The sequence below is a fragment of the Sebastes fasciatus genome, chromosome 12 (assembly GCF_043250625.1).
Source record: "Sebastes fasciatus isolate fSebFas1 chromosome 12, fSebFas1.pri, whole genome shotgun sequence".
Taxonomy (NCBI): Eukaryota; Metazoa; Chordata; class Actinopteri; order Perciformes; family Sebastidae; genus Sebastes; species Sebastes fasciatus.
In genome coordinates this window covers 10,028,274-10,046,541 of record NC_133806.1, presented here as the reverse complement: position 1 = coordinate 10,046,541, position 18,268 = coordinate 10,028,274, and the positions used below count along the sequence as shown (strand labels likewise).

The following is an 18,268-nucleotide window of genomic DNA, read 5'->3' as shown; positions in this document are numbered from 1 at the left end:
CTCATGCCATGTTCTGTTGACAGACTGTGACGGGCCGGAGGTTGTAGGGACAAGTTTGTGAGGGGAAAGGGAGGGTTATTATTTTGTGTTGTATGTTAAATATTCTAAATAAATAACAAAATGCTTCTCATCCTCTTTCTGTATTGTTATTATAGAGCTAATAATGTCAGCAAGAGCAGTGAAAGAGTGTAGACAATGGTGTGAAAACATGGTAATTAGCTCTTTTTTATTAATGCCTGACAGTGATGCACACCAGAGAGAAAAAAAACAGTAAAGAAAAAAAACTATGTAGGATTCTGGGAAGTTTTGGCCTTATCAAAAAGTCATTGGCCAAGAGGGGAACACCATGGAACTTGAGAGCATCCAGTCAGGAATGAATGTGTGTTATTTTTTTCCTGTAATCATTGGCCTTTAGAAGCCAGGATTGAGAGGTATACACACCCCATTATGTCGGCAGTACGGTCAACTCAAGATAAATGTGCTTCCGAGGATTGCAACATCACAGCAATGGACGGTGCAAAAAGATTTTTGAAAGTCTGGCTGATGAAATCTGAGAAAAGTGGAAATCTAATTTCAAGAAAAACACACGGCCACTGCCAAGAGCGCTGCTCACTCACAGCTCCTCTGTTCGGGAAGGTGGTCAAAAAGTGGACAAATTCAGGTTCGGGACATGACCCTCTGCTTTTACTGGCAACTGACGCAACACCCGAAGGCTATGGTAAACACAGACAGGGGGGGTGCCACAGACAAGTACAGCAAACAAACTGACTGGGTCAGACCTGATTTTATAACTCCGCAAATATGGACATGTAGGAGCAAACAACAAGGGGGAGTTTCAGGGGGAGAAAAAAAGGATTTTTTATTGTGTAACGAGGAAAAACATCTGCAAACAGTTGACTAGGCCACGTCATCAGGAAAAGAGAAGATATACAAGCTGTGTGTGACTTTGAAACTGCAGAGGATCATTTACTAGGCTCACAAAAGCCAAACACACACACACATACACTGTACAGCATATGTACATAAACCACACTGCTGTTAAATTCTGGATGAATAACAGGACCTTACTGGCCTCTAAGAGAGAAGGGCACTTAAGGAATTTTATTAGTTCAAGATGTGATATAATCCTCCACTTCCGCCTGTGACCCACGCCGACACACACACTACACAAAAAGCACACACCGAATTAAACAAACATGTCTGTACAAAGTGGCCTATGTTCATCTTGTAACTTGTGCCAAGAGTCGTGTATGAATGCATTTGCACAAGAGGTAGCTGCATAGACACACACCTCTTGAAGCACATGCCTCAACAGAGAGACTTACCCTCAAGCTAGTGGCACTACCACAAAGGGAATACGGGGGGAAAACTGCGGCGAATGCAAAAAGGATGTTAACCAACATCTCCCCCTTTTTACTCACATCCTTCCTTTTCCTCTCTCCATCTCACCCGATCACTTACTTCCTGCAGTGATTGCCTGGGGGAGGAGGTCTGGTGTTGTGTGGCTTAATCAGCTTTTATCACCCACTGGAAAATACGCTTCTCTGCTGAGTTCTGAGGTTTTTACCTCACATTTCTCTGTCTTACTGTGCAACGCGAGACTTCCTGGATGCAGCCGTTTTGACCTTTAGGGTCATCTGTCCTACATTGTTTTATTTGTTATGTATTATGCCTAAGGAAACATAAAATGGGGGATGACTATGAAGGAACCAATCAATATTGCAGGTACAAATAAGCAAGATTTCATTGGTCAACACCAGGTCAGCATGTAGTCACTCAAGTGTTGCAGCAGGATGTCTAAACGTAGAGATGCAGCAACCCTCAAACTTCTGCTTTAAACAGAATGCATCAAATTAAGCTCCTTAGGTATATTCCCTTTAGTAGTAGGAAAAATATTATGTAAACAATAATTATATAAATAATAATAATAATAATTATATTGTTTGTAGTTCTGATGTATTTTAGGATGCCTTAGCAAAAAGCCCAGGTATCGCCATCGGTATCAGGACAGGAAAAGTTGGACCGGTGCCTAATAATAACCTGTGTGGGTTTTATAAGGCCATGGTCTTTTATATAATCTTGCAATTACTGTGGTTTGTAGCACGTCTGTACAGGTTCAGTGTTTGTCGTCATTCTGGAGGATTTTGTTTTGGTGACAACTGCAGAAACGAATGAGCCGTTGGAAACCGTAAGCAACAACCTTTTTATCTTTTAACATGATAACAGAGTGGGTTAATGGCGGGTATGTATAGACCTTTTCATTGCCATCCTGTTGTTAGGGCAACAGCTTTGGTTCAAGTTTATTTCCTGTCAGCTACTGCATCAACAAACATTGCAGGAAATACAAAGGCCGCCATTTAGGATGTTTATGTTGTCAAGTTTGAAAAGGTGTATAACAAACAACATCTGTAAATAATCAATGTTCAAGACACGTACTTTGCGGGCAGTATACTAGCTTCTGAGCTTAGTTTATATTAATGTCACTTTTTATTATCTGAGGTTTTCAAAACGTATCTACAGACTGAGCCAGAACAGGTTATGTTGTCAACTTGTATCAACCAATAATGAGATAGATACAAGTGTATTTACAGTACTGGCATGTACATTATGTAATGCTATTCTTTTTCAAGTCACACAAAGCTGTCTTTTTACTAGGGGTGGGGGGAAAAAATCGATTCACCTATGCATTTCTTTTTTTTTACTATTTTGAAATACATTTTTGAATGCCAGAATCAACATATTTGCTTCATTTGAGTCTATGCGGAGGTAGAAGGAAGTTACCGCTTTTATTGTTGTAGTCTGAGTAACATGACATCATATCCGTTCCGTATCCGTCAACCAAAACTAACAGCCGGCCGCAGCGAGGAAGTACGAAACAGCAGAGGGTCTGCGTGGATACGATTTGAACCCTCACATTTTAAATCCAAAGCGGTAAACACTAAACATACAGTAAAGTGTGGAAACACTTTGGGTTTCACACATTGCAGGAAAAGCAGAAGTAGACAGCATGGCTAAAGCTGCATGCTAATTCTGTCATGGACAGGAAATGTTATTGGAAGCGGTTAGCGGAAGTATACACGTGTGACTACATTCTGTTTTCAAAATAAGGTGTTAACAAAAGGAACTGTATATACAAAATACATATATGTAAATAGGATTGATTGGATTATATTCACCAGAAGTATAAAACATTACATGTCCCTTATGAATTAAAAAGAAAATACCACTAATTTGTGAGGGAAATGTCTCTATTCTTTGATTTTTGGGTTACTGAAAAAAATATATTTAACTTCAGGACATCTCTGAGTACATACATGCTGAAAATCAAACATTTTAATGTATTATTTTTGATATTTTCCAAAGCAAATGTCCCTAGAAGTGTACGATTCAACTCCCACAGTCTAGTGTTAGAAAAATTTACAAAAATTGCAATAAATCATAATATCGAATCGCAATACTTAAAAATCGCAAAACTTATCGAATCGGCACCCAAGAATCGTGATAGTATTGAATCGGGAGATAGGTGTATCGTCCCGGCCCTACTTTTTACATGCACCGTCACTGTTGCACGCAATGAATCTTACAGTAGCTCATGTTCTGCACCGAAATATCCTCAGGTTTACTTACTGATGAACAGCAATGTTTGCTGGTGGCTTCACTGCAAAGTTCTGACTAATATGAAGAGTTTTGATATCACTACGGTTAGTTTGAAAGTGACGAGACAAGTCTGTTGTTCTTTTAAGAGGGTAACCGTGTGAAAGACAGAAAGTAGCAGGAAACAAACAAACTTATGGAGGATAAAGTGAGAACAGCTCTTACAGTAAAAGAACAACACCAGGTGGTACACTCATCCCTCTCTTGCACTCATTACTGATAGCCGCTCATAATGGTCACAACCTGGGAAGTTACTCTCCTATTGCAATTACTGTAAGTAGCCCTGGGTAAAACCCACTAAATAGCTACTATATACATGTAAAACACGACTCAGAAAACAGATCAAAGAGTCAATGTCTTCTTGTGTGGTAGTAAAGGCCTGCATCAGTGCCTGGCAGCATTGACAGGTTGATAATATCTGCCTCCGCTGCCATTGACTTGTACAATGCATCAATATCCAGCAGGCACAGCGGCTCATTTCCCCGCATAAACAGACCAAAGACATCGATGGGCTCATACTCCAAACGCCAGCCGCTGACATTTGCACAGCATCCACAGAGGAGAGGAAAAGCACAAATGTTCCAGCTCTGTGGGAGCGATTGAAGAGTGTGAGCCTTTTCTTAAGACTTTGTTCATCTTCCGTTTCTTTCTTCTCGCTCAGCGGGCGGCCATTTTTTCCTGGCTCAGGCTGAAGGTTGTTTGGCACACCTGGTTCGTAGCGGGAGACAGCAGGGGAATGAGGGGTGGAGGGAGGTCACGGTGCTCAGAGCCGGCCAGCAGGCGCCGGCTTAACGCCAGCATTTTATTCAGACAGACACCCGGCTCACTGGTCATTACTGCTATAAGGGGATTTCAGGTCCGGCCACAAGCTCACCTATTTCTGCAGCTTTGTGTTAGGTTTGTGTGTATGTGTGTTAATGTGACAGTTCAGCTGTTATACTAGGGCCAAATTACTTGATATTTTCCACATTTAGTGACACTCCTTGCACACCTTTAATTATTGCTCCAAAACCAACAATTCACCCCTCGGTTCTTTTGCAAAAGTTGACTCTAAAATTCCTATAGTTGGGTGTGTCTCAAGAGCAAATACAAAAATATTTAAATGCTGTCACTATACTCTATTTTTATTAAAAATTTAAATTTATGGCACAGTGGCATTGAGAAGATCTGGAGGAAAATGTCACTAAAATGTCTTTCAGCAACACACAGCTGCTCTATGGTTGCTGTTCTTTAGCTGAACCTGACCTCCTTGAGAAATTGGCCTAAATAAGTCAGAAATGTATCTCTCATAAAATCACATTCCCTCAAGGGAGGGTGGGTGCTACGCTTCTGCAACGGCGCCGTCGGCGTTATCAGCTGTAACCGTCGTATGAGAGCAGTGCAGAGCGGCGGAAGTGAGCTAGCCAGTGGGGCACGCTCACAGGCACAAACATGCACTAAAAAGCCCACACGGCCGGCCCGGCTTTGTCAACAAAGCGAGGAGAAGCTCTGATTACAACACACACAGAGGGAGACAGACTTTATTCTCTGCTCAGGTAGACATTACTCCTCTATATCTTTATATAGCAAATGGTTGTTTGATGCTATATTAATGCTCTGAATATCGTGTAGAGCACCTTTAAAGTCAATTTTGGGGAAGTTTCCCTTGGGCTGTTTACTTAGTAAGTTAGCAGATGAGGTGTGTCTTCTGTCAGTAAAGTGAACAAGCAAACTGATGATGATTTAATCAAACTATTTCATCAGCTTTGTGCAGTTTTTCTTACAGCTTCACCGATTTTGTGGATTAAACTGTTTTGTGTTTCTTTAGCCTCTGTTTAGATTTTGGGTTTCCATTTCTCTAAAATAGTGCTTATTATTCTGGATTACACACACATCCATCTGACTATAAAATCAAATTGCTTCAAAAATAGAACAGATGTACCTCATTCGATTGCTGTTAGTCTACACAGCGATGCAGGTGGGCTTCAGTACTGGATGGATAAACACAGTGACAAGCCTTCCAACTGAAACTGTCAAACTCAAAATTCATCCCCAAGCACCTGATCATTGAGATAAACTATCAAGTGCACACCCACACACACACAAACACAGTTAGCAGACACACACACACACACAGAACAAAGAAGCCCTAAAGACTTGTATTGCTCCACTGGAGGAGGCTCTGCCACAAGAGGCTGCAGTGTGTCTGTCCTCTCACTGCAGTACTCTTAGCTGTCAGCTGTATCTCCTGGCCTGTGCTATCTACTCCCCATGTAAATGCATCATATGTTAGAGGCCACATTATTCAATGTGCTCCAATCTCCTCTAGCAAAGGCCCTCATTCGACTGCACTGGGATATCTCTCTTAATAATTCAGCGTACGAGGGAATGAACAAATCTCAGGCTTTATAGAGGCCGTCCTTTAATGCTCACTTCTCTTTTGATGTATGTGATGTTGTGGAGACCAACAGAGGAGATCGATATGGAGGTTTCCGGCTTGGATTTGGCATAGAGCTCCCTTCATTCTCTGATGTCCTCTTTGCTCTGTGTTTGTTGGATGTGCTACTTCTGTGCTCAGTGTTTTATCACTACACTCCAAGTCCTAACCTTAGTGAATGTAAAAGGACGTCAGCAACAAAATGTGCATGCAGAAAAGGACAAACCTCCTGTTGCTCCAGGCACACGTTTTTTGTGGTGCTATCCAGCCTCTTATGCTGGAGCCAATGAGGCAGCAACACAGCCACGCAGGCGACTCTGTGAGCCATGACATCACAGAATTACAAATAGGAGGCCGTTTGAAAATGACTCTTATCTTCATCCTGCTGAGGACTTTGGAGGAGAATGAACTGTCTACTAGCGGGGAGGTAAACAGCACCTTGGTGACGTTGGCAGCATTTGCTGGTATCCCGCGGGGGCCTAGCTAGTGGTGGGCTGCCTTCAAATATTTGCCTTGTGTGATCAGACTGTCATTGTCCTCGGTTTTCACCCTCACTTGGCAGTGGGTGCACACACAGAGGAAGAAGGTAGGGAGTCTGCTTTCTAGTTGTTGGCAGTTGAGAAAAACGATGCTCATTCACAGTTTGGGCATCGAGGCACTCAGTGGGCTGGACCGGACCTTTTCTGTTGGCTTTGGAAAGGGGGGATACCCTCTCTCTGCATTCCCTTACACTGAAAAAACACTGCTTTTACAGAGCTACTCTGTCTGTACACCAAAACACGAGCTGAGAGTGACATCTAGAAATTAAATTCTGTATATGTCATGCTTCACAGAAACATACATCTAACTAACGGGGGAAAAAACATCACAACATGTTAGTTTTATTGTTACAGTTACTCAATGGTTTTACATCTGTAAACCTGGACAAAGCACAGGCTCGCAATGTGTCAGCCTGTACTGGCAGCTTGAATGTGAGCCTCCAGGAAAGAGAGAAGCCGTCTGGAGCGCTGCCAGCCGGCTCGAGACGGTGGAGACTGAAGCAACAATAGCAAACCACAAAAACGCACACTGGGCTGCTACGGACATGCAAAGTAAGTGAGCAGGGCCTGTCTGCTCTTCAACGCCTTAATAAAAAGATCTTCACTCGAGGAAATTACAATTCTGCAACAGTAATTGGGAGAGGAGGGCGTGGCGGAGAAGAACTTTTCCTCGGACGACTGCGACCCCCGAGGCGAGAGCTTTGCCGAGCTCAGCTGAACAGACCACGCAAGCAAAGTCACATTGACATTCACTTGAAAGAGCATCAAAATGGAATGAGTCAGTGAGAGCTCAGTGCATGAGGGCAAATAACCCTCCCAGTGCTTGGACGCCTCGGTTATCATGTAGCACATCACCTCTAGGTATGAAAGGCATGTGAGCAGCGTGAGAGGGTGACAGCAGGCTGGAAGTGAGAGTGACAACGGGACTTATCCGTGTCACATGCCAAGGCTGAAACCCATCTGCACATGCTGGCCAATGGCTCCCCTCCCTACCCCCTCTCCCTCCTCCCCCTCACCAGCCTCACTCGCCTTGAGTGTGTACAGATGTGTGATCCACAGACGCTCCCACTCTGGAGCCCTCATTGGACCCACAGGGCTCAACAAAAGCTGGCACACAGCTTGAAGAGCTCCTGGCCAAAGTGTCACTGCACAATGTCACATCATTTGCAGGCGATTGTGCAAGGGTGATGGAGGTGCTACAGCTAAAAGCAGGACATTTTATCACTCAGAAATGACCTGACAAAACGCAATTTAAAAGCTCACAAAAAAACAAATAAGGCAGTCTGATAAATCATATGATTACGTGCACAAAGGCAAATAATCTGAATGTATTTAGATATGATTATTTTACAAACATAACGATGTTATAAGAAGAAAAGTATGGAATATCCTGCATTCCCGCTCAGGAAAGTGCAGCATTTATTTTAGATTATTAAAAGTTATATATCACATTGTTTCTTCTGAACACACTTTTCTTCCTATTCTGTCAACTTTATGCAATTTTAACTCCAAACATCAACTCATTTTTAACCCTGACACTGTTTCTCCATCTTCATCAATAGAAACCCAACCGAAATGCATCTACAAAAAGCCAAAGACGCCGGGTAAATTTAGACAACTCGATATGATTGAGAGGGATTTATTTTGTCTGTTTGACAGGAGCTTGGCAAACAACTGTCCCACCGCTTCTATAGAGAAGAGCGTCTGTATTGTCACACAAACACAGACAAATCAAATTCAACAGCGGAAATATAATTACTTCTTACAACTGTGCATGCCTGTTTTCTTTTTATATATCTGAATAGAGCAGACTGCCATTTATCTGTTATGTTTTGACAGCACGAACATGCTCCCATTCAAAAGACAACTGAAAGTTGATTTGCTCTGTGAAGCCAACACATTAAAAAAAACTGCTTATTTTGAGGGAGGAAGTTGACTTAGATGATTTGATCAATGTGATAGATTTAGACATTATAACATCTGTCCTGGGTTCACCCCTCACATATGTACTTCCTGTTTTTCTCTTCAATCTTGACTTCCTATAAAACGAGCAGATCATATTTCCACATAACCCCTTGAGGCTACTATGTGTCAACTATCCTGTAGAAAAAGTTAAGTATATAGTGCAGGGCTGAATGCAGAGCTGTGGATTGTTTTACAGATGCTTTTAGGTTGTTTTATAATTGTATTCTCAGGTATTGTCTTATGTATTGTAGTATTTATCTAGCGTACTATTTATATATTTTAAGGGGCTAAGAGAGAGCCAAGGTAAAATGCATTTCAATGTACACTGTACTTTTAACTGCATATGACAAATAAACTTGAAACTTGGGTGACTTGTCACATCATCCCTTACCTCTTTGACTTTCTCCCTGCGCTCGTCGGTCTGGGGGTCGCTCGGCTTGCCGTTGTCTCTTCCCAGCGGGGGTTTGAGCAGACATCCTTTGAACTTGTCGTAACTGAAAATATCCGAGTTGGCACCGTGGTCCGAGGAGGTGGATCTCGCCGAGGCGGACTCCGTTTTGGACCTGGGCAGAGTCAAGTCCTCCTGCGCTTTCCCCCCGGCGAGCCGCTCCTCGGTGGCCTCATGAGAGACGACTGGGACTGGGGGGACCGGTAGTTTTCGGCTGATACTCTTCAGCTTGCTGCTGGTGGTCTCTCCTTTGGCTGAGGTCATGCCCCGCGGCGGGTGCTGCTCCTGCTCCTTGATGGGTCTCTTTAAGTGCTCCCTGGCATCGTTCTCGGACCCGGACCCGGAGCCCACCGTGACGGGCTGGGTCTCCGTCTTGGACAAGAAAATGCGCTTTAGTCGGACGGAGTCGGGGAGAAAGAAAAGGGCCCCAAAACACAGCGTTACCAAACCCGAGAGAAAGAGCAGAAAGACGAATTTCTGGGACAGGCGCAGACCCATGCCCGATGCCGACACGCCGGGCAACTTTCGGAAAACCATTGAAACTTTTCCTTGAAGACGTTGCTTTAACGGTATTTCCTCCACCAACACACCACAGTGTGTTTTGACAGCCTCTCTTACTGAGCAGCCTCCTCTCTGCTGCTGCGTTGGGGCATGTGTATAACTAGATATGCAGGGATTTTAAAACACACCCCCGGTGACACTTCCAGAGTATAAACTGCCTGCCACAGCTGTCTTTATCTCAGCTATCGATTGTATATCTGCATAAGCAGAAGAAGGTTAGGCCTGCCTACACAGAATAATTTACCAATCATATGGCGACACAGATCTTTGGGGGATTTGGAGGGGGTTTATGCAGCCTACATAACGCACTAACATCAACAGACTGCAGGGTTTAAAAATCCGTAAAACAGCAGCACAGTGGCTCCAGGGCTGACAGAAAAATGTGGCGTTTACTGAAGCTATATATTCAAGAATAACAGGATTACTAGAGCTACACGCCAGGCTCTCGCAAATAAATGCACTTTTATGAGATATAATCTGTGAATAAAGTTGTGTCTCGATGCATTATTCCATTCGTCAATAACACATTGCCCTACGGTGCAAAATGAACCTCAAGCGTGCAGCAGAGCATCTTTTCCTCCGTTCAAACCGAGCCGCATTATATTATATGCTCCTGAATAAAAATCACATTTAAGATCATGCATTGTTGTTTGCATCTATCCTGTACAGCTGGTGGACGGAAACGCGTGTATATTCATGTCGTTTATCTGTCAATTTGCGCTCCTCCAGTATATAGCTTCCTCTTCTCTCTCCTCTCTCTCCACTGGCGTCAACACGCCGGGCGAAACAAATCGCTGGATGACATGAGAGAAAAAAGAAGGCGGGTTTTTGTCCCATGCGAAGTTGATCCTAATCCAGAGAATAAACAAATCCACCATCCAGTCCGCCCGGTGACCAACACAAAAGACAGACAGACACACCACCGACCGCCGCGTCGTCGTCGCTCCGGTACCCGCCGCCGCTGCCGTCGTCCGTATCCGCCTCGCCGTGCCTCTCTCTCCGCCTGTTAGTGCGCACTTGTGTCGCTGTGCCGCGGACGTCCGCTTGCGTAAAACAGCGAGGAGGGGAGAGGGGCTGGAGATGTACAGGAGGAGGAGGAGAGGAGAGGAGGGGGAGATGAAGAGAGACAGTCCGCTGGTGGTGCTGCTGCTGCTGCTGCTGGTGGTGGTGGGCTGGTCGGATTTCTTGATGGATATTCACAGCAGCTTATCACAACACCGTTAAGCCTGTCTGGACAAAAGCAAGAGAAGAAGTCTGAATGGCTCTCTGTACATTAGAAAACCATCCACACACACCCCTACCAGAGGAAAATGAGCTCGTACAAGCGGATAGATAGATATGTATCTGCCACAGATGTCTCAACAGTCCTCAGGAATTCAAATAAGCAACACAATGAGCTAAAAATAAAGAAAACACTTTCTAACAACCCACCATACTATATTTCACTCGTTTTCTTGGTTATTTTCAAGATACCCAGTGCCGATGAGAGGACTAATATGTATTCAATTTATATATTTCATTTTTTTTTTTTTTATTGTATGTAATTCCAGTTTGTGTTTTCTCCCTTAATCGTCGCTTTTCCCTATGGGAGTTTGTCATTGAATTTAACGTTACATTCAAGCTAGTTACCTCGTTACCTAGCGATAGTTACCTAGTTACCGCAAATATTAAACACAAAAAAGTATTCTTGAGCTACAGGGTAATTTATTCATATAAATATTATTTTTCCGATAAACCCACCCGATGAGAGGACTAATATTTATGAATTCAATTTATATATTTTATTTTTTATTTATTGTGCGTTAAGTAACTCCAGTTTGTGTTTTCTCCCTTAATCGTCGCTTTTCCCTATGGGAGTTTGGCATTGAAGTTAACGTTACATTCAAGCTAGTAAGCTAGCTAGTTACCGCAAATATTAGACATAACAAGTTTGTGTCGTTTGACAACACTTACCCTAGTTTTGAAGATACTTTCCGATTCCTGGAAGACTCTTCTAATAAGCTGAATGTAACGTTACATTAAAAAGTAATTCCAGTTTGTCTCTTAATCGTCTCTTTTCCGTATGGTAGTTTGGCAAGTTGAAGTTAACGTTACATTCAAGCTAGTTACCTAGTTACCAAGTTACCTAGTTACCAAGTTACCTAGTTACCTAGTTACCAAGTTACCGCAAATATTAAACACATACAACTTTGAAGAGCCCAGCAGGTCGTTTGACAACACTTACCCTAGTTTTGAAGATACTTTCCGATTCCTGGAAGACTCTTCTAACAAGCTGAAGCAAAAAATATTACCTTACATTAAAAAAAAGATGTTTAACACGGTTACCAACGTTTCAACTCTTGATTAGCCAAACTGATTTGGTAGCCGGAAGTGACGCATCTAACCGGCGCGTCACCAACATTAAAACCTTTACTTCTACTATTAACTAACTAACTTTTAATTCTCGCGTAGTTCCACATTCACAAATGTAAATTTACAAAAAAAAAATTCATCCTCACAAAACAAAAAAGCAATGAAAACAATGAAGGTATAGAACAGGGGTCACCAACGCGGTGCCCGCGGGCAACAGGTCGCCCGTAAGGACTAGATGAGTCGCGCGCTGGCCTGTTCTAAAAATAGCTCAAATAGCAGCACTTACCAGTGAGCTGCCTCTATTTTTTTAAAATTTTATTTATTTTATTTTTTTTCTATTGTTGTTTAAATCAGACTTGCATGTAACTTACAAATGACAACATATATATATAAAAACACTTAAAATTTAAAATGTTTTTTGTGTTTAATATAAATGAACTCTGACCTAGTATAGTTCAAAGGTCAGTATTGTGCGCATGACCAAAACGTAGCGTTTGTTGCGCTCATACAAACAAGCTAGCAGACGCAACGAAAATGAGGAGAAGAGTTACCCCAAAAAATGGCAGAAAAAAGAAAGAAAACATATCATTTTCACGACGAATGGGAGGTAGAGTTTTTTTTTACCACTGTGAAAGGATCCTGCGTGTGTCTCATTTGCGGGGCAACTGTGGCGATAGCAAAGCGGCACAATGTGGAGAGACATTTCACTACATGTCACACAAGCTACCATGCTAACTACCCACCGGGCAGCGCACTGCGAGCAGAAAAAGCCCGCGAGTTAAAGGCAGCTTTGTGCAAACAGCAGTCTTTTTTCACTAGACCGGTTAAAAACTCCCAAAAAGCAACCGAAGCCTCGTTTAGAGCTACGCAATTCTTGATGAAGAAAAAGAAGGCATTTACAGACGGGGAGGTTGTCAAAGAAGCAATGATGATAATTGCTAAAACTGTGCTTGAAGACGAGAAGTATGGAACCGATGTACTCTCCAGTCTCTCCAATGTTCAACTCGGGGCAACTACAATGGTAAGAAGAGTGTCGATGATGTCTGGGAACTTGGCCGACCAGCTGGACCGTGATCTGGCGAGGTGCCGGTGGTTCAGCATCCAGTGTGACGAGTCGGTGGACAGCAGCAGTACGGCTCAGCTGATGGTCTTTATCCGGATGGTGTTTGATGATTTCTCCACAAAAGAAGAACTTCTGACACTACTGCCCCTGAAGACAACTACGAGGGGAGTTGACATTTATAACGCAGTGAAGGAGTTTTTGGTGGAAAAAAAGGTGCCGCTGGAAAAGCTGGTATCAGTGACTACGGATGGGGCTCCTGCTATGATCGGCCGACACACAGGATTCGTTGCTCACTGTAAAGCTGACCCAGAGTTCCCAAACTTTCTGCAGTACCACTGCATCATACACCAGCAGGCCTTATGTGCAAAAGTGATCTGCTTTGAGCACGTAATGACTCCCGTCGTGAAGATCATAAACAGCATCCGCTCCAGAGCTAAACAGCACAGAACATTCAAGGTACTTTTGGAGGAGCTGTCAGCTGAATATGATGACCTGCTACTACACACAGAAATCCGATGGCTCAGCAGGGGACGAATTTTGCAACGTTTTTTGTCACTTTTGGGTGAAATCAAAGAGTTCATGCAGTCCAGAGGTGAGGACACCGTGCTGCTGGAGGACACTGAGTGGATACTTGACCTTGCATTTTTAACGGACATTACTGGGAAACTGAACAGTTTGAACTGTGAGCTGCAAGGCAAAGGTAAAACTGTCGCCGATATGATAAGTGCTTTAAATGCATTTAAAGCTAAGATGAACCTTTTCTCTGTGCATTTACAGAGAAAAAAAGTGCTGCACTTTCCCTCTGTGCAGATGGTGCTGAAAGACAATGCTTCTGCATCTGAGGCTTTTGACAAAGTTGCAGAAAAGTACTCTCAGGTCATAAACAGAGTTGGGCAAGAGTTTGAGAACAGGTTTTGTGACCTGGATCAGCTTGAGCCATGTGTGTCGTTCATTTCTAATCCTTTCATGAACGTGGACATATCATGTATTGCTGAGCAGTTAAGTGCAACATTCAGCCTGGATGCTGAACAGGTGGAGATTGAAATTGTAACACTGCAAAATGACCTCCACCTCAAAGCCCATCAGGCTGCACCAAACTTTTGGTGCCTTCTTGACACAGAAAAGTACAGTGGTGTATGCGCAGCAGCTATGAAGGTTGCAAGCCTGTTTGGTTCAACTTATCTTTGTGAATCAGCCTTTTCTGACATGAACTTCATCAAGAACAAACACAGAACACGCCTCACTGATGCACATCTGCAAGACTCACTCAGAGTTGCAGTGTCAAGTTACACACCAGAGTACAACACACTGGTTAACAGCATGCAATGCCAGGCTTCCCACTAACTGACAAAGAAACAGATAACAGATTTGGTGTCCAGTTCAAAGTGTGACATGATTTATTTAAAAATTTGAGAGTTGATTTTTGTATTTTACATGAGTTATTATTTGTACAAACATGGTGCAAAGTAATTCATGATTTGTTAAAAAATGTTAGTGGCTAGCTAGTTAAAATGGGATATTGTGATTTCACAAGACTGTCGTAGAAGTGATCATTTTCAAATGTTTGAAAAATTTGAAAAACATGTGCACTTAGAGAAAATATAAAAATAAAGTGTTGCATATTGATATTTATCTGTTTCTATATATTTGTTGTGAGAAATCATTAACATGATCAGTGTTTTCACAAAGATAAATATCATTAATTATTAATAATAACATAGAGTTAAAGGTAAATTGAGCAAATTGGCTATTTCTGGCAATTTATTTAAGTGTGTATCAAACTGGTAGCCCTTCGCATTAATCAGTACCCAAGAAGTAGCTCTTGGTTTCAAAAAGGTTGGTGACCCCTGGTATAGAATATCTTTAAAGTTTTTAAGTGAAATTATTGTCATACTCTTGCATTGTCTTTTTTTATTATTATTTATTTATTTATTGTTTTTATTGTGTTTTTTATTATTTTATGTTGGTTTTGTTTCATTTCTGTTGTCCTTTTATGTTTGGCACAGCTCTTTGTTTATGTTTTCGCTATGCTTCTTTTGTATGTAAATGTTTTTAATGGTTTCTGCTGTTACTATGGATACTGTCATTTTGAAATAATAATAAAAAAAATTTTTTGTAATTATTAACTAACTAACATATTCTTGAGCTACAGGGTAATTTATTCATATAAATATTATTTTTCCAACAAACCCACCTGATGAGAGCACTAATATTTATTAATTCAATTTATATATTTTATTTTTTTATTATTTCTTGTGCGTTAGGTAATTCCAGTTTCTCCCTTAATCGTCGCTTTCCCGTATGGGAGTTTGGCATTGAAGTTAACGTTACATTCAAGCTAGTTACCTAGTTACCCAGTTGCCTAGTTACCTAGTTACCGCAAATATTAAACACATAAAACTTTGAAGAGCCCAGCAGGTTGTTTGACAACACTTACCCTAGTTTTGAAGATACTTTCCGATTCCTGGAAGTCTCTTCTAACAAGCTGAAACAAAAAGTATTACGTGGGATGTAACGTTACATTAAAAAAAAAAGATGTTTGACACGGTTACACGATTACTACGTTGAAACTCTTGATTAGCCAAACTAATGTGGTAGCCGAAAGTGACGCATCTAACTGGCGCGTCACCAAAATTAAAACCTTTAGTTCTACTATTAACTAACTAACATATTCTTGAGCTACAGGGTAATTTATTTATATAAATATAATTTTTCATATGTTTTTATCGTTCTTAGCCAAACTAATATGGTAGCCGGAAGCGACGCATCTAATCGGCGCATCACCAAAATTAAAACCTTTAAATCTGCCATTAACTCACTTATTAACTAACTAAACTTATGTTTGAGCTACAGAGTAATTCATTTATATATTTCATTTTATCGTTATTTCTATAATGGCGCATCACACAAAAAGCTGGGAGAAATGTCACTGAGGCTATCAATGGCTGAAGGAAATAGTCACCACACTGGCAATGGGTTGAAAAAATTATATTTTTTAATGTGCAGCAGCTGGGCCATTTCTCAGACCAGTTGGGTGGAATACTATCTATAAGCAATCTGGAAATGTCTTCAAAACACCTGCACCAAGTGTTTTCAAAGTTTGGGTTATTTCAGAAAAATAGAACTATAGCTTTTTAACTTCATGTAATCATCAGTAGTACAAAGTGTGAACTGTTGAAAATGATGATTGATGAGTGGCATAAACTCTGGGCCAGATGCTCATGAAGGGCCACAGAGGGTCAACGAATCGCAACCCCGGCACACATTCTGTATTTCTTTATGTTGTGACCTGCATTTGGTTCATTGGGTCTGTGTCGTTGCAAAGCTTCACACTGAATCAGTGATGGAAGAAGCACTCAGATCGTTTACTTAAACCTGCAGTATAAGCAGAAAGTTTTTGGCATCATTGGGCAAAAATTCCATAATAACCTTTCAGCATATTGTGCTCTGAGGAATAACTAAACTTCTGCACCTCCTCATGGCTCTGTTTTCATGCTTTAAAAAATCTAGCTTATGACGGGAGTGTAGAAACACTCTATTATTAATAAAAGTCATGCATTCAAGTACAAAAGTATACACCCCTTCCCTTTATTTTAACATACAATCATAAACAGCGCCAGCTCTAGCCCTTTTGGTGCCCTTTAGGCAAAATTCGGATTTGGATGCCCCCCCGCCGGCGCTGCTCTAGGGTTAGGGTTCAACCCCCCAGAACCTTAACCCTAGACCCGTACACCACAACACACATCAAACATAACAATGGTTTTAAGACAAAAAATTAAGATTTTTATTTTCATAAATAACTGTATTTATTATAATATAAACAAAAAGTTGGTCCCTGATATTGTTGGCTTAAAAGTGTTTAGTCAGTTTCATTACAGTGAGTTACAGGGGTAAAAGTGTATTTCTTTCTTTCTTTCTTTATTTGTTCATTGTTACCTCAATGCAGAAAATGAGGAAGGGCGCCCACCGGCATTTTTTATTTATTTATTATTTTATTTTTATTTATTTATTTGTTCATTTGTTACCTCAATGCAGAAAATGAGAAAGGGCGCCCACCGGCATTTTTTAATTTATTTATTTTATTTTATTTGTTCATTTGTTACCTCAATGCAGAAAATGAGGAAGGGCGCCCACCAGCATTTAAAAAAGAAAAATCAGTCCCCCAGTAGGTGGTGCCCTAGGTCCTTGGCCCTGCTCATACATTTATTTGTTGATTACATTTTGCATTAATAATTTGAATTTTCCAAGTAAGTAAAGTTATCAGATAGATGTAGAGGAGTTAAAAGTACAATACTTGCCTCTGAATTGTAGTGGTGTGGAAGTATAAAGTAGAGTACATGTACCTCAAAATGGTACTTAAGTGCAGTACTTGAGTAAATGTACTTATATACTTTCCACCACTGCACTGAATAGACTTCATCTAAAGCTCTATCCTGTTTCCCTATGACATGTTACTTAGAGATTCATTATTAAAGTGTAGACATTACCAATTTTGGTCTGATGGGATACATTAGTTCATGATGTATGAGCAAAGATAATAATGACTAATGATTTCAGGTTTAACAGCTGAGCATCTTATCTCAGGGTCTACTTACTAGCTTTTTCTGGGGCTTTTAGCCGTATCACACCGCCTTCATTAGCGCATGGACTTGGCTCAGTTGTCATGGAGACAAATCTGCTGACATGCAGGCTTAGTAGCTGTTAGGCTTTCAGATCCATCTCTGTGACTGAGCAAACTCTATCCGCCGATGAAGACTGTGTGATAAATAAATGATCTGGAAAAAGCTAGTAAGTGAACCATGAGTTGGGATTGCTGTCAAACTATTTCCAAGGTCAAAAGTGAATTTTAATGCTTGATTTCATGTTTATTTGCTGAAATCCAACACACTGAATCACAGCTTTATTTGAATTTGTCTTCTATGCATCCCCGAGACTGAGGTGTGTTGGTACACAGGAAGTTTAGAAAATGTGTTTACATAATGTTTACATAAGCAAGATAGAAGCTAAACACAGTGTTTTCTCAGTATTAAATAAGATAGATGGGCCATGAGTCGACCATTACTGAAGAGCCTGCACAGCACTATTCAGCTAATGCACCTGAAAGCAGGAAAGAGAAAATAAAGGTCTGATCGGATTCAATATTGGGCTTTAATTACAAATTACAACCCGGCAACCTCACCAAACGACCTCTACTGGTCTTTAGAGGGTTATTGTCACTCTGCTGTCCAAAAGTTGCCCCAGGATATCCTTACCAACAGTGTATTCAAGGT

The 18,268-nt window shown here is 41.3% G+C and overlaps 1 protein-coding gene across 3 annotated transcripts in view; it reads right to left on the bottom strand.

Annotated features, from left to right (window-relative positions):
- Positions 1–11,655, bottom strand: part of LOC141778671 (mannosyl-oligosaccharide 1,2-alpha-mannosidase IA) — a 216,038-nt gene extending 204,383 nt beyond the window's left edge. The window contains exons 1-2 of one of the 3 annotated variants that reach the window (XM_074653059.1): positions 11,537–11,655; positions 8,966–10,813 (exon numbers count right to left, since the gene is read on the bottom strand). In XM_074653059.1, coding sequence (XP_074509160.1) covers positions 8,966–9,559 — 594 coding nt within the window. In that variant the 5' untranslated portion in view covers positions 9,560–10,813; positions 11,537–11,655. The remainder of the gene's footprint in view (positions 1–8,965; positions 10,814–11,536) is intronic. The other 2 variants (XM_074653061.1, XM_074653060.1) reach the window with 2 other exon arrangements.
- Positions 11,656–18,268: the final 6,613 nt, after the last annotated feature.